The 24,804-nt window shown below is 44.0% G+C and overlaps 1 protein-coding gene across 2 annotated transcripts in view; it reads left to right on the top strand.

Annotated features, from left to right (window-relative positions):
* Positions 1-20,402, top strand: part of IL31RA (interleukin 31 receptor A) — an 83,969-nt gene extending 63,567 nt beyond the window's left edge. For both annotated transcript variants that reach the window (XM_021076775.1, XM_003133979.6), the window contains exons 9-15: positions 2,657-2,839; positions 4,054-4,155; positions 4,983-5,129; positions 7,789-7,929; positions 10,186-10,279; positions 11,446-11,527; positions 14,351-20,402. In XM_021076775.1, coding sequence (XP_020932434.1) covers positions 2,657-2,839; positions 4,054-4,155; positions 4,983-5,129; positions 7,789-7,929; positions 10,186-10,279; positions 11,446-11,527; positions 14,351-14,797 — 1,196 coding nt within the window. In that variant the 3' untranslated portion in view covers positions 14,798-20,402. The remainder of the gene's footprint in view (positions 1-2,656; positions 2,840-4,053; positions 4,156-4,982; positions 5,130-7,788; positions 7,930-10,185; positions 10,280-11,445; positions 11,528-14,350) is intronic.

Genomic DNA, 24,804 nt, shown 5'->3' on the forward strand with positions numbered 1-24,804 from the left:
AAGTCAAGATTTGTGTGCAATTGATTTATTAGGAAAGTGCCTCCAGATAGACCAGAAAAGGGTGTGGAGGAATAAAGGCCAGGAAAGGGGAGGAGGCCAAGCCAAAGGTGCTGATGGATTTTCCCAGATCTTCCCAACAAAGCACCCTAGGCCGGATGACTTTAAACAACAGAAACGCATTGCCTCATTGTTCTGGAGTCCTCAGAAGTCTGAAATCAAGGTACTGGCAGGGCTGTGCTCCCCCAAAAGCCTTTAAGGGAGGACCCTTCCTTACTTATTCCAGCTTCTGGAAACTTCTGGCTTTCTTTGGCTGGAGCAGCATAATTCCAATCTCTGACTCATTCTTCACATGGCCAGCTTCCTGGGCGCCTCTGTCTCTGCATCCAGTGTCTACTTTTAAGGAGACCAGTCTCATAGGGTTAAGGGCCTCCATCTAATTTTAAGTACTTATATCTGTAATGACCCGATTTCCAAATAAGGTTACATGCTATGATAGTGAGGATATATTTTTGTAGGGGGACACAATTCAATCCATAACAAGTGTGAGCTGAATTGAAAATCCAGGGGAGGATGTCCCCAGCCTGATCCGGGAGGGGGACTCTGAAGTGTAAGTTACATCTCAAAGTTAACCCCACCATCAGCGCATAAAAACAGTCAGAAGGCATCTGAGGGGAAAGGGCAGCACTGACATTATCTGCTCCAAGAGGCTGGGTAAGTTCCAAATGCTCCAGTAATGACTTTCAGCCTGACTGAAACAGTGACCAGGGATGCTTAGAGGCCATGAGCAGGGAGGGAAGGGAGGAGAAAGCAGGAACCCTAGGGATTCTGTGGAGGTGATTTCCTGGCTCTGTGCTCCTTGTCCTGGCTCTGCCTACTCCAGCTTCATGTTTCTCTCACGCCTCATTTACCCTTCCTCAGAACTACCCTTTCAGATCGGCAAATGATCCAGTCTTACGCCTAGAAGCTACAGTGTCTCATAAAGGCTCAGGCAGAGAAAGGATCCATCACCTGTGGCCTTCAAGATCAGAGGTTTCTGATCTGACAAGCCCAGTGGGGCTTGTTGCATAGAAATAGTGGATGCAGTACTCCAGCCCCTACTCCAAATCTCTACCCTTGCCTAGGCTTCCTGCTTCAGGAGATATTTGGGGCTTTTTGAGGGACTCTGTCTCTTCTTCTGCCCTCATCCAGAACTGTCTTTGATGTTCATTTAAACCTACTTCCTGTGGATTCCAATTCCATCAACTCAGGTGTTTGGTGGGTGGTGAGGAGTGGGTGAGGGGAGAGCCATATGCTGTGGTCTTCTGAGCCCCTCTCCCTCGTGTCCCCCTTCCCTGCCCCTCCAGCAGGCCTCTCTTCTGCCTGTTCAGAACTTTTTTATTTTTTATTTTATTTTATTTTATTTTATTTTGCTTTTTAGGACCACACCTGCGGCATATGGAGGTTCCCAGGCTAGGGGTCAAATCAGTTCTCCAACTGCCAGCCTACGCCACAGCCACAGCAACACAGGATTGGAGTTGTGTCTACAGCCTACACCACAGATCAGGGCAAGGCTAGATCCTTAACCCACTGAGCAAGGCCAGGGATGGAACCTGTAACCTCATGGTTCCTAGTCAGAATTGTTCCTGCTGTGCCACAACAGGACCTCCGAGAACATTTTTAATAAGGGAGCTCTCTGATTCTGATTAAATCTCAGATACTAGGAGTTCCCACTGTAGCACAGTGGGTTAAGAATCCAACTGCAGTGTCTCAGGTCACTGTGGAGCTGCAGGTTTGATCCCTGGCCTGGCACAGTGAATTAAAAGATCCAGTGTTGCTGCAGCTGCAACATAGGTCACAGCCATGACTCAGATTCAATCCCTGGCCCAGAAACTTCCATATGTCACTGGTGCAGCCAATTAAAAAAACAAACAAACAAACAAAAAAACAAAAACCAAAAAAACAGAAAAACTCACATACTGGATTTGAAGTCATATGTTCAACTTTTCTGTTAAAGAAATCCTATGAATTGTTTTCCCACATGAGTTTTTTTGTGTTTTGTTTGTTTGTTTGTTTGTTTTGCTAGCCCTGCAGAAAATGTAGTCATTTACATATTGGTCCACACCTAGGTGCTTTGGGTGGGTATGTCTATAACTTTTTGCTACATAGACAATTCTTTCTACCTTGAGGATAGGACACTATAGCCTGGTTGTATAGGATCAGCCTAGGTAGCTGAAATTTGAAGCGATCTCAATGGTATGATTTTAGAATTACTGTCTCCCAGCATCCCAGCTACAGAATTACCTGGGCCTGAAATTCTGCCTTTAGAGATTCATTCTTTGTCTCAAGCTTGCTTTCCTTTTGACTTACGGACACACTAGAGCTACCCTGTAAGTCTTCTTTGTTATCAACTCTAGTGGGATGCTTTGCTGGAAACAGCTAAATTTGGGGCATTAATGTCTTCTTAAAGATTTGGAAGGCACTTAATCATCCAATATTGACTGTAAGGAAAAGGGATACAGTAGAAGTGGTTAAAAATAGCACGGTAGGGGAAGGCTATGGTAGAGATCGTGAACTTTGGCCTTCTTTACAGTTTGGGCAATGAATGGATGTTTGTGTTGTTGTTGTATTTGGAGGATGAGTTATGTGGTTGTGAAGCAGTCTTTTTCTCTCCTTTCAGCATTTCAGTGCATCGAGGCCATGCAAGCCTCCCTCACTCAGGACCTCCTGGTGGTGGAGTGGCAAAGTTCTGCTCTGGAGGTGGATTCATGGATAGTTGAGTGGGTCCCAGACATGAACTCAGAGCCCTCAACCATTTCCTGGGAATCTGTGTCTGGGGCCAGGAACTGGACCATCCAGAAAGGTAGCCAGTGCAAACCCACAAGTTCCCTCTGTGTAGGATTCAGTTTCATTCTCATCAGTTTTTAAATCCTTAACTTTGGCTTCAACACTGTAAATGTGAGTAATGGAACCTGACAAGCTGGGGCAAGCTTAATGAAGAGTACTTCTTGGCATGTCCCACCATGCTGGAACAAGAAGCCATGAGTATCAGATTAGGTAGCATGTTTCCAGATGGAAAACATCCTCTTGACACCCACCATCTGAGAGCTCTTCCCAGATACTTGATCATGTGAATAAAACCAGAGTTTGTATCTCATCTGTACTCAGGTAGCTCCTTCAGTTCTGGTGGCCTGTTTAAGATCTAGGCCCCTTCCCCCAGGTGACTGATACAGGGAATAGCCTTCTTTTCAAGAAAACCCCTGCTCCATGTATGACACACAAGTGGGGCTTTACCTTCCCAATCCTCTCAGTCCAACCATTTCTTCATACTTAATTGTATCCATGAAGAATTATACTTATGATGCAGACAGACAAAAGAGCTAGAATTTATCGTATCTGAGCTCTCTGGGTGACACACTATTGAAAGAAGGATTATGTTTTATTCTGTAGTCCCCCCCAAATTATATAACAAAATCAGTGATGGAGGAGAGAGTGGATTTCTTTTTTCTTTCTTTCTTTTTTTTTTTTTTTGTCTTTTTGCCATTTTCTTGGGCCACTCCCATGGCTTATGGAGGTTCCCAGGCTAGGGGTCCAATCGGAGCTGTAGCCGCTAGCCTATGCCACAGCCACAGCAACACGGGATCCAAGCCATGTCTGCAACCTACACCACAGCTCACAGCAATGCTGGATCCTTAACCCACCGAGCAAGGCTAAGGATCGAACCCGTACCTCATGGTTCCTAGTTGGATTCGTTAACCACTGCGCCACAACGGGAACGCCGAGAGTGGATTTCTTACTTCTCCCTTCCTGGGTGGCTCTGTCCTTTTGTTAGAGTAGTGGAGGTTTAGTCTAAGAATTAATTTTTAAATGTTAGAGCTGAAAAAGATACTAGAGACTATCCAACCTAACCTCTTTATTTTCCAGATGTTGAAACTCTAGAGAAATAGAATATCTTCCCCAAGTCGCAGGCCATTAGGTCTTAGTGTAGCATTCCTTCTACTATATAGTCTGCACTTAACACTTGTTTTTCTCCCTCTCCCTCTCCCCCCTTCCATCCTCACCCTCTTTCTCTTACAGATGAATTAAAACCTTTCTGGTGCTATAACATCTCTGTGTATCCAATGTTGGGAGACAGAGTGGGCGAGCCATATTCCATCCAGGCTTATGTCAAAGAAGGCGGTAGGTATGGCCAAGGTCTTAACGGGGAAGGAAAGACTGAGGCCTGTCCCACATTCAGACAAGGCTATGGAGGCCTGTAGCTCATTCACAGTTGCCCTAGTGCTCCTCTAGCTGCACCTGTAGCTTGTAGTAAAATGTGTATGTTTGACACAGTTGTGGTCAAGGTATGGACTGACTGGGTTTTAAAGCTGGAGTGGACAACAGAGATCATCAAGTCCAAACCCCTCATTTCACAAATGGAAAATTGAGGCTCAGAGGAGAGAAATAACTCGCCCCAAATCGCAAAGAAACACAGTGCAAACAGCACTGTAAGCAGAAAAAAAATTTAGTTAAGGCCAAGTTAGGGATCCTAAAGAGTTAATGATAAGCTGGAGATGTTAATTTTTTTAAAAAAAAATTATATAGCAATAAGCAAGTGTTTTGTTGGAGAACCACTCAGAGTTTATTTTTGTCTTTTTGGAAGTTAACATCTTAACATTAGGAAATACATCCTCTCACTCAAAGGTAGCCTGTGGAGGCATGCTCTTCAACTATTTGGTAAGAGCTATTACAGATACAAGTGAAAGAGCTGGACGCCAAATTAGAGTGAGAGAATCTATGAAAAAGTACTTTTTCTCTAGTCTTTGACACGGCTTCTCTTCCTGTCCAAGATGGATGATTCCTGACACCAATTTTCTCAAACAGGTTGATTCATCAGTTCCCTACTCTGCCCCAACCTCCCACCTCCAGCACTGATTCCAATCTGAGTACTGGCCAGAGAATTTGTGGGGGAATGATCTGATGGGGTGTGATTCAGTGTCTACCCTTTGTCTCCCTGTCCTATAAAGTTCCATTAAAAGGTCCCACGACAAGGGCAGAGAACATTGGTGTGAAAACAGTCACGATTGCATGGGAAGAGATTCCCAAGAATCAGAGATATGGCTTCATCAACAACTACACCATATTTTACCAAGCTGAAGATGGAAAGGAATTCTGTAAGTAAGCTCATAGCCAAGTTGAAAGAACCCTCAAGCCCCCAGAGAGATGCTGTGATGGATAGACCTGCTGTAGGGGTGGCTGCTATGGCTGATGCCCTGCTACCTTACATCAATCACTTAGCTTCTTTGAGCTTCTCTGAAAATGGGGCCAAGGGCACCCACCTCTGGAGGTTTTTAGAGTCATATGAGAGTGAAATGATTGTACCTGAGAGTCCTACAGGAACCAGAGGAATTGACATAATTTGTGCTGGTCAGGCTGTAAACAGGAGGATCTCCTGGAAGCTTCTTGACCATTATTTCAGAGTAGGGCACTTCTGAATTAAAGAGTGCAGTGGGGAAGTTCCCTGGTAGTCTAGCACGTTAAGAATCCAGCCTTGTCACTGCTGTTGCATGGGTTCCATCCTGGCCTGGAAACTTCTGCCTGCCGAGGGTATGGCCAAAAAGAAAAAAAAAAAAAAAAAGGAGTGGAGTGGGGATAGGCCTTGTTTGGTGGCACTTCATTGCATGACTCTTCATGCCCACTGCCTTTTTCTTACATCTACAATATCTCCTAACATCCTAAATTCTGAGCTAGATTTAGATTCCTGTTTAGGCGAATTTTTTTGTTAAAGACATACAACACAAAATTTACCACTTTAGACATCAGAATGTGTACAGTTTAGTGGCATTAAGCACGTCTGTTCCATTGTACAATCATCATTGCACAATGTACGTCATACAAATCCTCCCCAAATAGAAACCCTGTACCCATTAGTTAGTCACTTCCTTATCCTCATCCCACAGTCCCTAGTAACCACAAAACTGCTGTTTCTATGGATTTGCCTATCTTGGATATTTCATATAAACAGAACCATACAACATGTGGCCTTTTGTGCCTGGCTTCTTTTACTTAGCATAATGTGTTCTGAGTTCATCCATGTTGTAACATGTATTAGTACCTCATTCCTTTTATGGCTGAATATATTCTACTATATGGATAAACATTTTATTTTACCCATTCATCAGCTGATGGAATATGTGGGTTATTTCCATCTTTTAGCACTGTGATTAAGGCTGCTATGAACATTGGTGTGCTACTATCTGTTTGAACCCCTACTTTTAATTCTTTGGGGCTTATACCTAGGAGTAGAATTTCTGGGATTAATTTATTGAGGAAACACCAAACCTTTTTCCACAGTGGCTGCACCAATGCATGTTCCCACCAGCAGTGTATGAGAGTTCCAGTCTCTCCACATGTTTACCAACTTCTTATCTTCCATTAAAAAGTGTGGCTATCCAAATGGGTATAAAGCAGTATCTCCACGTAGTTTTGATTTGCACTTCCTTAATAACTAATGTTGTTGAGCATCTTTGCATGTGCTTGTTGGGCATTTGTATGTCTCCTTCGGAGAGTCTTTTCAATCTCATTGCCCATTTTTGTTTTCTTTTTATGGCCACACTTGCAGAATATGGAAGTTCCTGGGCTAGGGTTTGAATTGAAGCTGCAGCCAAGGCCCACGCCACAGCCCAAAAACCCAATGTCCGAGCTGCATCTTTGACCTATGTTGCAGCTTGCAGCACTGCTGGATCTTTAACCCACTGAGTAGTCCACTGGAGTCCAGGGATCAAACCTGCATCCTTATGGACACTGCATCAGGTCTTAAGCTGATGAGCCTCAATGGGAACTCCTCTTTGCCCATTTTTATTTATTTATTTATTTATTTATGTATTGTCTTTTGAGGGCCACACCCACGGCACATGGAGGCTCCCCGGGTAGGGGTTGAATCGGAACTGTAGCCACTGGCCTATGCCACAGGCAAAGCAACTCAAGATCCAAGCTGTGTCTGTGACCTATACCACAGCTCACGGCCATGCTGGTTCCTTAACCCACTGAGTGAGGCCAGGGATCGAACCCACGTCCTCACGGATACTAGTCAGGTCTGTTAACCACTTAGTCATGATGGCGTTTTGCCCATTTTTAAATTGGATTGTCTTTCAATTGTTGAGTTGTAAGCTTTGTTTGATATATTCTGGAGTTCCTTATCAAATATATGATTTGCAAATTTTTTAGCCATTCTGCGATGTTATTTTTCTACTCTCTTGATAGTGCCTTTTGATGCACAAAAGCTTTTAATTTTCAAGTCCGGTTTAATCTGTTTTCTTTTGCTGCTTGTGTGTTTGGTGTTATTTTTAAGGAATCACTGCCGGAGTTCCCGTCATGGCTAAGTGGTTAACGAATCCGACTAGGAACCATGAGGTTGCAGGTTTGATCCCTGGCCTCACTCAGTGGGTTAAGGATCCGGTGTTTCCATGAGCTGTGGTGTAGGTTGCAGATGTGACTCAGATCCCGAGTTGCTGTGGCTGTGGTGTAGGCTGGCGGCTATGGCTGCCCCTAGCCTGGGAACCTCCATATACTGTGGGTGCGGCCCTGGAAAAAGATTAAAAAAAAAAAATCATTGCCAAGTTCAAGGCCATATGGATTTGCCATGTATTGTCTTCTAAGAGTCTTATATCTAGGTCTTTGATTCATCTTGATAGGCTAATTTTAATCAGAACATGGATAGGGGGATTGGGGTATGAGATGGCCAAGCTTAGAAGCCCAGGTTCCAATGCTCTTATTTTAGTGCCACTAAAGCACAATTTTCAGTTGGGTTTGATCTCTACATTTTTCCTTTAGCCAAGACAGTCAATGCCAGCATCCTGCAGTATAACCTGGAGTCCCTGACACGAAAGACCTCTTACACTGTTCAGGTCATGGCAAGCACCAGTGCTGGGGGAATCAATGGCAGCAGCATAAACTTCAAGACATTGTCTATTAGTGAGTATTTCCTTCAGTCCCTGGGAAAGTCTCCTTGGCATTTCCTTTAGGCCGGTCATAGATAATGTTTGCCAAAGGCAGGGCAGAGCCAAATGAAAAGGCCGTACCTAAGTAAGAAGAACCATCTGCTGTCTGACTCACTGGCCTTCCTGGAAGGCGTATGGGTGAGGAGGGAGTAGTGAGAGCGGCCAAGCTGAGCGATGAATTTAGAAAGACCAGTCATTTTGCTGCTTTCTCATGGGTGGCCCCACATCATCAAGTTAATGCCAACTTCACTCTCCCTCCAGATCATCTCCTACCTCAAGGCTGTCCCCAAGTTCACAGTCACCAGTTCCTATGTGTCAGGGGTTACCGTACAGTAGGGTCTTGGAGGGAAAACCTTAGCTGCCCAAGCACCATTGGCCCACAGAAAGGGATGTAATCTCACCATCTGTGGAAATTTGGGGAAAAAAAGTACATAATATGTTCTATAATCAGCTTTTACATTAAAAATTGGGAATAAGAAAAATTTAATAAATACAACAAAAATGTAAACTGTAACGTGATTCATATGATGGCTAAGGATAATATTCAAGAAGGGAAGAAGATGGGATGAAAAGGGAGATGAAGAAAAAAGAAGGAAGGGGGATGGGAGAAAAAGGCTAATTTTTCCAGGCCCTTGAGTGGCAGAGATTTGATTTTAAGGATATAGTAATACTGTTTTAAAACCTGAACAACCTTATATATTAAAAATGAAGGAACATTGCCACATTTTGTAATAAAGGCTATACATAATCTGGTTTAAGTTTTTTTGAAAGCCTCCTTGTTCATCCCATTTTCAAATGAATAAAAATAGCTTATGGTTCCAGAAAATGTGAGTGTAGCATGTGTTTTTATACAGAAAATATGCTCTCTTTTTATCGACTAACACTGCCTTTTGCAAGTTCTTTTTGATATTGCTCCTTAAAAATCTTTTAAAATCATGTTATATTCTCATAGCACAAATTGCATTATCTGATGGAATTTTCTCTAGGGTTCAAATTGAAGGCAAGAGCCTGGCTTGGAGCCTAGACGTTTCTTGCATTTGGTTTACAAATTATAGATCTCTTTTGCGTCTGTCTTTGATCCTCCACTATCTGTTTTACATACAGCAGCCAGAATTAAAATCCTAGGCCCCAGGCTTAAAACCCATCAATGGCTTCTGCTGTATTTAAAGAAAACCCAAATTCCTTCCTGTAGCTTTCAGGATCCTTCATCCTCTGTCTCTTACTGACTTCATCTCCTTCCACTTCCAATTTCTGTTGTTTAAACTGTTCCTGCATCTGCTGTTCGTTCTGCCTGGAATGGTTTCCCTATGTTTTCTTTCTTTCTTAGTTTTCTTTCTTTTCTTCCTTCCCCCTCCCCCCCCACCGGCTTTTTTTTTTTAGGGCTACACCTGCGGCATATGGAAGTTCCCAGGCCAGGGGTCCAATCAGAGCCGTAGCTGCCGGCCTACGCTACAGCCACAGCTACACGCGATCTGAGCTGCATCTGCAACTTACATCACAGCTCACAGACATACCAGATCCTTAACCCGCTGAGTGAGGCCAGGGATTAAACCCTCATCCTCAAGAATCCTAGTCGAGTTTGTTACCACTGAGCCACGATGGGAACTCGCTCCCTATATTTTTGCGTAGCAGTTCCTTCTCATTATTCACATTAGCTCGAATTTCACTTCTCCAAGGGGTCTTCCTTTGGCACTAAATCTCGAGTTGCTAACCCCCCTCCCAGCTTACCCTGGTTACTATCACCCCATTTTATTTGGCAGAACCTTACGCTATTTGCTGTCTGAATTCTTATATCAGAATGTTAAGCACCATGAGAGAAAGAATCTTGTGTTTCTTGCTTCTTGCTCTTTGTTTTATTATCCAGAATACTTGTTTGGCAAATGTTAAGTGCTCAGAAAATGTTTATTAAATGAATAAAGTTGGAGGATGAAACTGGTGAACACAAATTTCTGTCAGTTTTATTCAGAGAGAATATATCATTGCTGTGGCTGGGTATAGGCCGGTGGCTACAGCTCCTATTGGTCCCCTAGCCTGGGAACCTCCATATGCCACGGAGAGTGGCCCTAGAAAAGGCAAAAAGACAAAAAAAAAAAAAAAAAAAAAAAAAAAAAAAAAAAAAACACAAAAACTAGCAAGGGATAGGTTACTGAAGCTATTAGAAATCATTGAGTTTTGTCAAGACAGTAAGGAGCTCAACCTGCTAATGACTTGAGTTCTCCTTTTCCCAAAGGTGTTTTCGAGATTTTCCTTAGAACTTCTCTGGTTGGAGGAGGCCTTCTTATTCTCATCATCTTGACAGTGGCATATGGTCTCAAAAAACCCAAGTGAGTTTATGGACACCTGTGTGGGTCCTCAAAATCAAGGGTCGAAAGGGATGGGAGGCACCATGGGTGGAAGAGGGCACTCTACCATTAAGGCGTATCCATTCATTTATTGGTTTCATATACATTTATTCAGTTTATTATACATCATATGCTGTGGCACATCAGAATTCTGACCAAACCAGAGGACTTTCACCCCCCAACAGCCCTAGGCACAAGGCCTAGGATTTTTTGAACAGGGAAGTGCCAACAGCTCCACAGGCTTTATCTACTGTGTTCAAGATCCAAGACTAGAGCTGGGGAGAAGGTCCTTTCTCTCAGTGTCTAGTGAGGACCCCTGGTAGCAGCAAGGCTGCTGGCTTCTCTCCCAGGAAGAGCAGGGAGCAGGTGCCTATGGAGTTAGAGTGCTGGCCAGTGGATGCCCAGGACAGACTGGTCTTTGCTTCTGGTGCAGTGTTGTAGGGCTGGCTGAGGGGCATTTGTCCTGCCTGCCTTGGCCACTGAGGGGAAGGAAGCTTGTCTTTAGGGTCTTGTGCTCTCTCTCCCCAGAGAGCCTTATGCTGCCCTGATGGTCAAGGGCTCCCTCCCCTGGAGGCCCCTCTCTCCAGAACTATGCAGTTGTGGGCCATCTCTGCCAAACAGCTATGCTTAGTGATGGTCAAACTAATGTCAACCTCAGTTCCGAACTGTGAGTTGTAAACAAGTCATCAGCACAAATTCTTGTACATTTTGCATGTCTCACAAGCTCCCTGGTGGCGCTGGTACTGCTGGTTGGGACTACACTTTGAGAATCAGTGCTCTAAAGTGTGGTATCATACAAGACCTATAGAGTATTAGCTTTACTGTGAGTAAATCTCAGAGAAATAGCTTTGTGATGGTGTGATTTTTGGCATCAGGACCAGAGGTGAGGATGCAGGGGCAGGAGAGCTGGCAAGAATAGGAATTGCTTTGCATGGAGAAAGGTCTTTTCCTGCCCCATCCTACAGATGACTGGCAGGTTCGTCCCCCAAGGTACTTTGCTTTCCTAGTTTCTGTCAGGAGGTCATGAGCTTGCCCTTATTAAATAAGGAGTCGTGCAATTCCCTATAAAAAAAGCTCTACTTTTTTGGCTTGGCTGTACAGTAACTTCTTGGACTCACTTCTTATTTTAAAATTTTATCTCTTATTAGCAAACTGAAGCACCTGTGTTGGCCCACTGTCCCAAACCCTGCTGAAAGCAGTATAGCCATGTGGCATGGAAATGATTTCAAGGTAAACATTCTTTTTTTTTTTAAGTAGATTATTGAGCAGACTGGTTGTGAGAGGTGGGCAGGGTAATGGAAGTGAGGGCAGTCCTGGTCTGAGATTTGTACGGGGTTCATATAAAGAAAATTGGGAGTTAAAAAGTCCCAGGGAGGAGTTCCCATTGTGGCTCAATGGGTTAGGAACACAGTTAGTATTCATGAGGATGGGGGTTCAATCCCTGGCCTTGTTCAGTGGGTTAAAGATCCGATGTTCCCACAAGCTGTGATGTAGGTCAAAGATGTGGCTTGGATCCAGAATTGCTTTGGCCTGTGGTATAGGCATGCAGCTGCAGCTCCAATTTGACTGCTAGCCCAGGAACTTCCATATGCTGCAGGTAGAGCCCTAAAAAGTGGAGAAATAAAAAGTCCCAAGAAATGGCTGGCAGGACAGGTGGAATCAGCCTTCCTGGAATGACTTTGGCCTCGTTCTTTGGATAAGAGGAAAGGGCTTAACCAGGCTCAGAGGACCCAGTATTTGCTGGGCATAGCACCAGTCCTATAAAGGATGCCACAGAAGGAAGACACTGGCCCTATCTTTAAGAACTTGACTATCTAATTAGAAAGTGGAATAGCCCAGCTATAAGATTAGAGGCCACTAAAAAAAAAAAAAAAAAAAAAGCAGCCAAAACATTTCTCCAAAGAAAATAGACAGATGGCCTAAAAGCACATGAAAAGATATTCAATATCACTAATTATGAGATAAATGCAAATCAAAACTACAATGAGGTATCACATTACACTAGTCAAAATGGCCATCACATCATCAAAAAGCCTATAGTAAATGCTGGAGAGGGTGTGGAGAAAAGGGAACCTTCCTACACGGATGGTAGGAATGTAAATTCGTGCAGCTACTATGGAGAACACTATGGAGGTTCCTTAAAAAAAATAAAAATAGAGCTACCATATGATTGATCCAGCAATCCCATTCCTGGCATATATCCAGAGAAAACCATAATTCAAAAAGATACATGCACCCCAATGTTCATAGCAGCACTATTTACAATAGCCAAGACATGGAGGCATCCTAAATGTCCATGACAGAGAAACGGATAAAGAAGATGTGGTATATATACACAATGGAATACTATTCAGCCATAAAAAGAATGAAATAATGCCTTTGCAGCAACAAGGATGGACCTAGAAATTATTATACTAAGAAGTAAGTCAAAGACAAAATCACATGATATTACTTATATGTGGAATCTAATAAAAATGATACAAAAGAACTTATTTATAAACCAGAAACAAACTCATAGATTTTAAAATCAAACTTATGGTTACCAAAGGAGTAACTGTGGCAGGGAGGGATAAATTAGAAGGATGGGATTAACACATACACACTACTATGTATAAAATAGATAACTAACAACGGCCTACTGTATGGCACTGGGAAGTCTACTCAACATTCTGTAACAACCTATGTGAGAAAAAAGAATAGGTATATGTATAACTGATTCACTTTGCTTGTACACTTGAAATTTCTGCAACATTGTAAATCAACTACACTCCAATAAAATTCAAAAACAAAACAAACAAACAAACAAAAAAATCGGCCAAGAGCAAGTTAATCTCAAGACCACCTGGAGGCCCTGAGAAGCTACTATTGTGCATTTCTGTCCTAAGGTGAGGGACAAGCTGCCTCTAATTGTTTTTCTCAGATGGGGGAATTTGGTAGTGATTATCTATAAGTAGAAACTCTCCTTTTTCAAACATTTTTAAATTGAAAACTTCTGGAATTTTTAAGGTTTAATTTCTTTGTTAAGTAGAAATAAGCCTGATTAAATACAACCCTTAAATTCTTATTATTTAAAGACAGTTTCCAACATTCATTGATGCACAAATGTTTAATGTTAGCCCTGATTCAACTCAGAAGCCTTTTTTTTTTTAACATGGACATTAAAATCATTTTTGTTTGTTTATTATTTATTTATTTAAATTTTAGTTATTTCTGTTTTCTTCTATCAGTCATGTATTACCCTATTTAATCTCCTATTTATTAAAATTTATTTAGAGTAAATTAAGGGAGTTCCTGTGGTGGCTTAGTGGGTTATAAACCCAACTTGTATCCACGAAGATGCAGGTTTGATCCCTGGCCTTGTTCAGTGGGTTAAGTATCTGGTGTTGCCGTGAGCCGTGGTATAGTTTGGAGACATGGCTCAGATCCAACATTGCTGTGGCTGTAGTAAAGACTGGCAGCTGCAGCTCCAATTCGCCTGGGCACTTCCATAGTGCCACATGCGTGGCCCAAAGTGGAAAAAAAAAAAAAAGAGAGAGAGAGAGTAAATTAATTCATAGGTAGTATTATCTGATGCCTAAAATGTTTTTTGAATCATCTGTCCATCTGGCCTCTACAGCAAGCACTTATTAATCACCCATAGTATGCCAGGCATTGACCTAGGCTCTTGGGGATACAACAATATGAAAGACACTGTTTCTGCCAGGATGATGGTGGTGATATTGGGCAAGTCATTTGTCTTTATGATTATGGTTTTTCCATCTGTAAGAGTTCTAATGATGCTTCCATCTCTGCTGAGATTTTGTAAGCATATGATTATGAGGAAAACAGCCTTGAGTTCTCTAAAAGAAGAAATCGTTTGCATACAGTGTGTTCTTTTCAGGAAATGGGCCACTCTTGCCAAGCTCCCATAGAAGGGTACCACTTTGGGTCTCCAAGAGGAATGCGGAGGCTGGCCAAGTGGTGGGACTTTGGGTGTTCTGAGACTAATAACTCTCAGCTATATCATATGTAGCCCCCAAATGACCACTGGGAATATCCCTTTCTCTTTTCCAGAATAAGCTAAATCTGAAGTTTAATGACTCTGTGAACACAGAAGAAGACAGGATTTTAAAACTCTGTTCTGCCCCCAGTGACTTTATTGACAAGTTGGTGGTGACCTTTGAGAATGTTCTGGAAGAGCTTTCCACAGAGGAACCTGAAAAGGGTCAGGAAAACACTTTGGGAGGGGAAAAGAATGAGTATGTGACCTCCCCGTATAGGCCATATTGTCCCCCTGTTTCAACCGAGACCCCACCCAGAAGATCCCAGCACCCATGTTCTGGGATGCCAGAGGGGACCTGCTCAGAAGCCAGAGAGCAGCATCTCCCTTCGGCCCAAAGTTTAGGGCCAGACCACCTCTGTGTGGATGGCTCACCAAACCCATACTTGAAAAATTCGGTGACAACCAGAGAATTTCTTGTGTCTGAAAAACTTCCAGACCAAACCCAAGGAGAACCCTAAATGCCGTCGTGGCTTGACTCCCTCTGCATCTCAGTGTGGGTGACTCACAGAAAGAAGACATCAGGACTTGGTCAGAAGAGCTTCCTCGGCATCTCCCCATCCTGCTCGTGTTACAGAAAGCCTTGCATCCTGCTGAGCAGCTCGTTGAGCTGGGTGGGCACAGACGGGCAGCGTGCTTGAGAAGAAAGGATGGTGAGGAGCCCGAGCACTTTGCAGATGGAAAGCAACGTGTTTTCTTTTGTTCAGATAACAAGCTCTCACTGAGGCTCTGACAGATTGACTTGGAGGGGCAGTGGACCCCAGAGGGCCTTCCCTAGGAACTGGGCCATGGGCATAGCCTTTGCTGGGGCCACTCCTCATGGTTCCAGAAGAGACTTGGCCTGTTACCAAGAGACAGTTGTTTAGTCAGCACTTGAGCACTCTGGTGGAAGGCAAGGGTCTCTCCCTTCACCTTGACCTTCTGGGCTCCAAGCTCCACCTCCAAAGCTGCCCTGACATCATTTTAGAGATTATGTCTATCTCTCAGCATAGGGGTGGGAAGTGGGGGGACTTCCCAGTGGTGCACCTGAAACGCCTCATTACCCTTCTTAAATCTCAAGTGTCTGTAGCAATGCCCCACTAGGTCACTTGCCCTTGGTCTGCTCCACACCGGTGGCTGGCGGGTTGAGAAACGAGAGAGGGCCTCTGCTGAGTGCTGGGGAATGGACTTTTGCCTGGCTGGTCTCCAGGCCATTTTCCAGCCCTGAAAACAGTTCCTGGAGGCCCTTGCTGCCCCTCCATCTTGCACCCAAGCCTGGGAATAGAAAGGCACCAGAGACTGCAGTGGCTTTTTACAGGGACTCTGGCCCCTCACCCCTGGCTCAGAGCCCAGGACTGCTTACTGAACACACCCTTCAAAGGCCTCTTCCCAGAAGCAGCTGAGCAGGGCCTGGGGACCTGCAGTGCTTAGCAACTTCACTGCTCTAATACCAGGACTCCTATCTTTCACCCGCCAAAGCCCAGCCAGTCAGTGACGCCTTTAGCCCAAGTGCTGATGGCAGATACCTGGGAACTTATGGCTGGCTCTGGGCTCATACCCTGACCACAGTGACATCAGATGACTTCCTGCTGTGTGGCTGTGACTCATCTGGCTATTGGGAGAGGTCACCGAAAGCCTGGTGAGATGGGAGCAGCCGGCTGCAGCCTTGCCAGATTGAAAGGCCGATGGTACATTTCCTAAGTTTGAGAAGTCAGTGCTTGTGTAGCGGGCACAAACTTCACAAGCCACCAACTCAGGGGCGCAAAAACATCACTACTTGCTATAACATTAACTTCTAGCCCAAGCCCCTGACCTTTTAAAGTAACTGCAGCCCAATGTGGTGATTCCTGAGTTGCCTTGGGTTTGTTAACTTAGTCACATTTGGTATTTTGATGCCCTGTCCACCAGGAACTGGGTGTGTGCATCACAGGACGTTCAGGGGAACAGTACAGTTTTGTCTCTCATTTGGTACCTGCCCAGCACTGGTCTTGGAATGTGCCTTTGGCTCCTTCCTGTCCCTGTCAAGTCACCGGCCCCTTTGCTCAACCAATTGCTGCAATGAGCTGGGGGACGCAGTGGGGGGTGCTTTCCCAAAGCTCTCTCCTCATTAAGTCTCAAGTGTCTCCAGCACCCCCACCCCCAAATTCTTCACTCCTAGTTTACAGAAGAGCAACTACTGATAAATCAAGGAGTGAGGGAAGCCTGGAGCAGGGCACTGGGACCCCGTGGCCTGAGAGCACAAAGGGACCAAACAAAAGGGATACCCAGGATTCCTGGCTGTGGTGGGCTCTCTCTGCCCTGATATCTCCCCACCCCCAACTGTTGTGCCCCAGGCACGTCTATGACCCGCCTGCCCCCAGAGTTCCAGATGTGGTCCTTTCCAGCCTACTTCTGATTTGTGAACTTACAGAAGGTCCTCGCTTTGTACCCCACACCTCTCCTCTCTCTCCTGTGACCCTCTGCCACCTCCAGCTGGTGGTGGGGTGGGGGGGGAAGTGCGCAGAGTGGGTCTCCCTAAGCTTGTTTGTCTCACACCTGGATGGGGCTTTTGAGCCTCCACTCCAAGGGTCTGCTGGCTGGGGAGAGAGAAAAGGCCGCAGGCGGCTTCAGTGAGTGGGTTTCAGAGATGAAGATGTTACCCTCAGCTCTCCCTCCCTTAATCATTTCTCAAAGCCTGAAGCATCTTCTGATGAACATTTGGCACATACCATACCCCTGGCCCTTCCTCTGTTTCATTTCTTCTTCCCTTTTCTCACTTTCCTTCTTGCCTCCTATCTTCTGCTTTTTTCCCACTACTCCCAGCAGCTTCTCATCCTTTTAACTCTTCCTTTTTTTTTAATTTCTTGTTTCTGTTTTTATTCCTTTCTCCCCTTTCCATCAGCCCCCTTTGGTCATTTTCCAAATTTACTTTTGCTTCCTTTGGGGGCTGGGAAAATTGGGGCTCTCTGGCTCTAGATGGCCAAGGTGACTTCGTAGGAGTTAGCACTTGCTGCCAGTAAGAGGAGCAGGTGACCCAGGACCCCAGGAAGTACATTCAGTGCGCCACACACTTTGCTTTCCAGAGCAGATTATGGGACGTGGCCTAAAAGAAGCCACTGGTGACCTTGCTCTCTTGGATCCAGTCATGAACTATTCCTGCTCCCAGGGTCTTGAGCTGGCTCTGTGGCCGGACGGAGAAGGCCATCTGCATTTTTTTCTCTGTTACTGTCAAACAGATATTGAGAGACACAAACAGGAAAACTTGCGTTTTTAGTAAGGTCACCGATAAAATTCCCATTAGAGTTTTCTAGGGCTCTGGGAACCATACAAACAGCTCTGTTGGTGCCCTATTAATAGCCTTTCTTTTACAATAATGTCAGAAACATTTTAAAATTATGGCAGAGAAGCCAATCTGTGGTTAAAAAAAGAGAGAGAGAGAGAGATACCTTCATTATTTCTCTGGGAGGCTGCAATAAAACACAGTAAAAACCATGTGGGATGAGGGGCTGGGTGGGGGTGGGGGTTTGAAAGAGGCAGGAGATGGGGAGAGAAGGGAGAGGTCTGTCATGGGTCTAGCCATCGCCACGGCTGCTGTCACATCGGGGGAGCATGTGCCCAGACCCTCCTTAGGGGATTCTGTCACCCTCTCCAGTGGCCCCTGGTTACTACTGATGCTACAGGCATGCTTCACCCCAAGAGTTGGCCAGCCGGCTCTAGGACCAAATCTGGGCTCTGTTTTTGTAGGGCCCATGAGCTAAAAATGATGCAGACATTTTAAAAGCCTGGAAAACAAAATTGAAGGAAGAATAATGTTTGATGACATGGGAAAATTCTATAGAATTCAAATTTCAGTGTCCATCGCTGAAGCTGAATTGGAACCCAGCCACACCCATCCTTGAATACCGTCGACAGCTGCTTTCGCTCTACAAAGGAATTGAGTAATTGTGACAGAGTTTCTCTCTGTGACAAAGCCTAAAATGTTCACCATCTGGCCCTTTACAGAAAGTTTGCTGACCCACCCCTGTGTAGTCCACAGTCATGGGGCTCAGACGGCACAGTGTTTTAACTTTGAAGTAGCTGCTCGTGGGGAAAAAGAAAAAATCAGGCTCTGTCATTCTGGATTTCTATGGGAATAGGGATGGCCCCCTTAGAAGGGCTCACACCCTCTGGCTCCCGCTGCCCTCACAGTCCTGGTCCGTCCGCTGCCCTAGGCTAAGCTGGAGAGTCCGTAGCTATTCATCACTGACTCCAGTGGTCCTCCACCCCGGGTCATTTTGTCTCCCATCCCCAGCTGGCAGACATGTGGCAATGCCTGATGTTCTTTTGGGAGGGTACCACTGGCATCTAGTGGTAGAAGCCAGCAATGACGGTATACCTACCATGCTCAGAATGGCCCTGCAACAGAGAATTACCTGGCTCAAGGTGTCAGTGGTGCGGAGGTGAGAGATCCTGGCTGAGCTAACCTCTGCCCTGGACCCACAGCACTTGCCATGGGTGCAACTCGGCATCCATACACAGCTCTAGGTGTCCCTCCTTTTTTTTTTTTTAATTTAAATTTTGTTTTGGACTCACCTTTACAACATCAACAACAAATATCTCTAAATCCCAATTATTTGCATCATTCTTATTAATTCACTCCTGATATGCTCTGTGTGTCCCTACACACGTTTTCATCTAGTTGCAAGGGATATATCGATTTGTTGGTGGTCTCCCCTTAATATTATTTCATGTGTAGAATTCCGAGTGTGAAATAGTTCACAGTGGCCAGGTGGGACTTCTTGGTGTGCCTGCATGTTGTGGTTTGCTAAGGATTGTTTTAAATGTCCTCCTCGTGTAGAGAGAAACTTCACTGAACATGTCACACAAAATCTTCTTTTTCACCTTTCTCTCCATTCCTTGGGGATCTTTCGAGAAGTAGAATTGCTGGGTCAAAGTTGTATGGTTACTGCATGACTGTGCCCACCCAAAGCTACACTGGTTTGCCATATCACCAGACCTGTCGGAGCTATCTTTTTGTCCTTTTTCACTGATAATCAGCCATTCACCGCTGTAACCTAGATTTTGTCAATTTACTGGGTATGGTTAATGAAACTTCAGAGGTATTCACGTTGCTTAAATCATTGTGAAGCTGAACTTTTCTCATCTACATTTTATCGTCCCCATGTCTGCCTGTCGACATTACAGAATCTTCTATTTCTAAGCTCCCAGGGGCACTGAGAGATCAGCTGAGCTGCTAGAAATTAGAGGTACTCAGCAGGACCTGAGAACAGTTGTCGGACTTTGTCATTTGGTTGACTCTTTAAAATATGTGGGTTTTGTAGGGCATTTTCAAAGAGAAATTTAACACTGATGTATTTTGTTCATTGTTTTATGTAAACGTTAATTAGCGACAAGGCCTGTTTGTGATCAAAGTATGTGTTGTCAGCAGTGTTGTGCACTCTTGTTGGGTGGGGGTCTGGTGCAGAGCCTGACAAGGTCATCAGCAGGCTTCGTTCCTGCAGCAGCTTTTTCTGCACACTGGAGTCAGTGGGCAGAGATTGCTCAGAAGCACAAACAGCCCCAGTCCACATTTGCAAAAGCCTAGAGGCCACCCCTCCCCTCAGCTCAGAGCTCCTGCCGGCCGCTCTGTCCCTTGCTGCCAAGAAAGGCCTGGGAGAGGTAAGGGGAGGGAGTCCGCAGAGCACAAAGCCAGTGTCCACAAGCCGAGCTGTTTGAGGGGATCTGCATGCTGGGGCTGCTGATTCTCTTTTTTGGGAATGGGGCCCTCTATCCTCCCCAACTTCACTACATGTGTAGAGTGAAATGCCAGGAACGCATCCTGAGGCCTGGGCTTTGAAATGTAAATCAGTGTGCAAACCAGAATGATGATGACAGTGAAGACAGCTGACCCTGTGTACCAGGAAATCTGCCTCTTTGTGAGCTGTGCCTGTTGTCTTTTCCCCATATTGTTCCTATGTCGATGCAACATGTAATGCATGTGCATGAAAGTTGTGTATCCTAAGGAGAGTAGGAAAATGTGGTTATTGTAACGAGAACCATCTTTCAAATGCTTTGTTTTAAGTACATTTAGATTTTGATCTTGCAAACAATAAAAACCCTCAGATGTTTGTTTTTTTTTTTTTGGAATGCTGTACTTCCATTTTAAAGTTTTACTCACTCAGATGTTTAAAATGAGACTTGAAAATGTAAAAACATGAGAGGTCTTGTGACTGTGGGCGACACAAGAGCTCCAGGTGCCCAGGAATCAGCCAGGGGGCAGTTGCTCCTGCACACACCTCCCGCCAAGGACCTAGTGGGGGGTGGGGGGGAAGAGGAAGGCCTTATGCTGGCTCACACCATCCCCCTCAACTCTCCCCCTCCCCAGTTGTCCTCCTACTTGATTCCTCCTGGCGGCATTTCACACTCCTACCAGCTGCTCCAGCTCCCTGGGGTCTCCCCTCACTGCTCTGAGCAGATGACGTGAACCCGCTGTTCCGGGAGGGTCTCAGAGGCAGAGACAGCTCCATCCCTTCCTGTGCCTCTGCTGTACTTTCAGCTCCTCCTTCTGCAGCAATTCCTTTCTTTCTGCCTCTAAATGTGCTCTGGTCACCTCCATCTTAAAAGAAAAGTTTCTCCTTTTTTATTTCTTATTTTGTTTATTTGGGTTTTCTCTCTCTTCTTCTTGGTGGGTCTGGCCAGAGGTTTGTCAATTTTGTTTACCCTTTCAAAGCTCTTGGCTTCATTGGTGTTTTTTTTTTTTTTTTTTTTTCTTTCCCTATTGTTTTTGGAATCTCTATTTTATTGATTTCCTCTCTGATCTTTATGATTTCCTTCCTTCTGCTGACTTTACGTTTTGTTTGTTCTTCTTTTTCTAATTCTTTTAAGTGGTAGGTTAGGTTGTTGATTTGAAATTTTTCTTCTTTTTTGAGGAAGGCCTGTATCGATGGAAATTCCCTCTTAGAACTGCTTTTGCAGCATCCCATTGATTTTGAATGGCTGTGTCTTCATTGTCATTTGTCTCGAGGTATTTTTTAATTTCCTTTTGATTTCCTTATTGACCTCTTGGTTTTTTAGTAGCATGTTGTTTAGTCTCCATGTAAGCAGTTTTTTCTCATTTCTTTTCCTGTGGTTGATTTGTAGTTTCAAACCATTGTGGTCAGAGGAGACGCTTGAAATAATTTCTATACTAATTTGTTGAGGCTAGTTTTGTGCCCCGGTATGTGGTCAATCCTAAAGAATGTGCACTTGAAAAGACTGTATATGCTGTTTTGTTTTGTTTTTGTTTTTGTTTTTTTGATGTAATGTCCTAAAAATATCAATTAAGTCTAACAGTTCTATTGTATCGTTTAGGATCTTTGTTGCCTTATTGATTTTCTGTCTAGAGAATCTGTCCATTGATGTGAGTGGGCTGTTAAAGTATCCTACAATTATTGCACTGCCATCAATTTCTATTATGTCTGCTAATATTTGTTGTATGTATTTGGATGCTCCTATATTAGGGACATATATATTGGCAAGTGTAATATCCTCTTCTTGAATTGATCCTTTTATTATGAAATAGTGTCCTTCTTTATCTTTCTTTAACAGCCTTGAGGTTTTTTTGTTTGTTTGTTTTTCATTTTTTGGGTTTTTTTTTTTTTTTTTTTTTTTTTTTTTTTGCTTCTTAGAGCCGCGCCCAGTGTGCATATGGAAGTTCCCAGACTAGGGGTTGAATCAGAGCTACAGCTGCCAGCCTACACCACAGCCACAGCAACACCAGATCTGAGCCATATCTGTGACCTACACTACAGCTCACAGCAACACTAGATTCTTAACCCACTGAGCAAGGCCAGGAATCAAACCCACAGCCTCAGGAATCCTAGTTGGGTTCATTAACCACTAAGCCACAAAGGGAACTCCTGGCCTTCGTTTTAAAGTCTATTTTGTCTGATTAGAGTATTGCAACTCCTGCTTTCCTGTCATTTCCATTTGCTGAAATATCTTTTTCTGTCCCCTCACTTTCAATTTATATGTATCCTTTGCCCTAAAGTGGGTCTCTTCTAGGCAGCATATTGTAAGGCTCTAGAAGAGAACATAGACAAAACATTCTCTGACATAAACAGTACAAATGTTTTCTTAGGTCAGTCTCCCAAGGCAATAGAAATAAAAACAAAAATAAACAGTTGTATCTAATCAAACTTATAAGGTTTTGCACAGCAAAAGAAACCATTAAAAAAAAACCCTGAAAAGACAACCTACAAAATGGGAGAAAATAGTTGCAAATGATGCAAGCAACAAGGGCTTAATCTCCAAATACACAAACAACTCATAAAACTCAACAACCAAAAAAACAACTCAATCAGAAAATGGGCAGAAGATCTAAATAGACATTTCCCTGAAGAAGACATATAGATGGCCAGGAGGCACATGAAAAAATGCTCAACATCATTGTTAGAGAAATGCAAATCAAAAGTACTGAGGTACCTCCTCATACTAGTCAGAATGGCCATCATTAACAAATCTATAAATAACAGATGCTGGAGAGGGCACGAAGAAAAGGGAACCCTCCTACACTGTTGGTGGGAATGTAAATTAGTACAACCGCTATGAAGAACAGTATGGAGGTTCCTCAGAAAACTGAATATAGAACTACCATATGATTCAGCAATCTCACTCCTGAGCATATATACAGACAAAACTATAATTCAAAAAGATACATATACCCATATATTCACAGCAGCACTCTTCACAATAGTCAAGACATGGAAACAACCTAAATGTCCATTGACATATAAGTGGATTAAGAAAATGTGGTACATATATACAGTGGAATACTACTCAGCCGTAAAAACAAACAAAATAATACCATTTGCAACAATATAGATATAACTAGAGATTCTCATACTAAGTGAAGTAAGCCAAAAGGAGAAAGACAAATACTGTATGATATCACTTACATGAGGAACCTAAAATATGGCACAATCGAACCTGTCTACAAAACAGAAACAAACTCACAGACATGGAGAACAGACTCACAGTTGCTGGGGTGGGGTGGAGGGTGGGATGGCCTGGGAGTTTGGGATTAGTAGATGCAAAGTATTACATTTATAATGGAGAAGCAATGTGATCCTGCTTTATAGCAGAGAACTAAATCTCTTGGGATAGACCATGATGGAAGATAATATGAAAAAAAGAATATGTGTGTGTGTGTGTGTGTGTATGACTACATCACTTTGTTATACAGCAGAAATTGGCACAACAATTTAGATCAACTATACTTTAAATAAATAAATAGATAAATGAGGACAAAAGGCACTGCCTCCCCTTGGCTGCCTATGACCCCACAGGACAAGGGCACCAGACTGTTATCTTAATTACCCAAATCTAAGACACAGGTGCACCCACCCTCATTAGAAAAGCCCTGGGGCCGAGTGATGTTTCCTATGTGGTTATCTCAGGCTTTGTTCTGTTCATCACCAAGGTCGCCCATAGCTCATGTTTACCAGCACGTATTTTTTCCAGGTGTGTGCAAAAGGCTTTCCATGCATTTTCCAGCAATTCTTACAACAACACTGAGTGGTACTATTATCAAATTTGCAGAAAAGTGGGTGCCACTTGAAAGTGTGGTGTCATTATCCAATTTATAGATGAGGAGCCTGAGCCCAGAGAAGCTTAAGTGACTTGGCCAAGTTTCTGAAACATGGGGGTGGTGGGTTGGAGCAGCCTGGGCCCCTGACTTCTCTCATGCTGCTCTGCCTCTGATCAATGATAAAATATCCCTGAGGTCATAGAGAGTTCAAGGGGAGTAGAGAGAACCTTCCTCTCTCTCATTGCCTACTAGGACCTCTAGGCTTGGTTTTAGAGCCAGGAGTGGGTAGGGTTGGGGTTGGTATCTCTCCATGTTCTCAGCACAGAGAATGACAAGAAGGGAGGAGACCCAAGGGAGCCATGCTTCACAATGGGCTTGGGATGATGCAGGAGCAAGATGAGGTGCCATGACAGAACAAGAAACTCTGTGAGCACCCTGGGGCTTCAGGTAGGCAAAGGGAGACCTGGTAAAGAGAAGACTTGCCATGATACTTGGAACAGGGCTCTGCACATGACTTTCCCTTCCCACTAATCCCCTCTTCCCACTCCCCCCTAATCACTCTCCTGCTCTTATTTTTCAGGCCCCTCTTGGCTGACTTGCCCCTTGAACCTCGGAGTTCCCTGGGGACAAGTCCCTGTTGGACAGCTCACTCCACAAGTTCCATCATCCCAGGCTTCAGCTGCATCTACATCATCCCCATATCTCTATCTGTATCAAGCCTGGGATCCACACTTCCAACTGCTCTTAGACATCTCCTCTCAGATTGAACATGTGCAAGACAAACTCTTAATTTCAAGTTCAATTTTATTTTATATTGGAGTATAGTTGATTTACACTGTTGTGTTTCAGGTGTACAGCAAAGTGATTGAGTTATACATATACACATATCCTTTTTTTTTTTCAGATTCTTTTCCCATATAAGTTATCACAGAATATTGAGTAGAGAGAGCTCTCTGTGCTATA

The sequence above is a fragment of the Sus scrofa genome, chromosome 16, assembly GCF_000003025.6.
Source record: "Sus scrofa isolate TJ Tabasco breed Duroc chromosome 16, Sscrofa11.1, whole genome shotgun sequence".
In the NCBI taxonomy this organism is placed as follows: Eukaryota; Metazoa; Chordata; class Mammalia; order Artiodactyla; family Suidae; genus Sus; species Sus scrofa.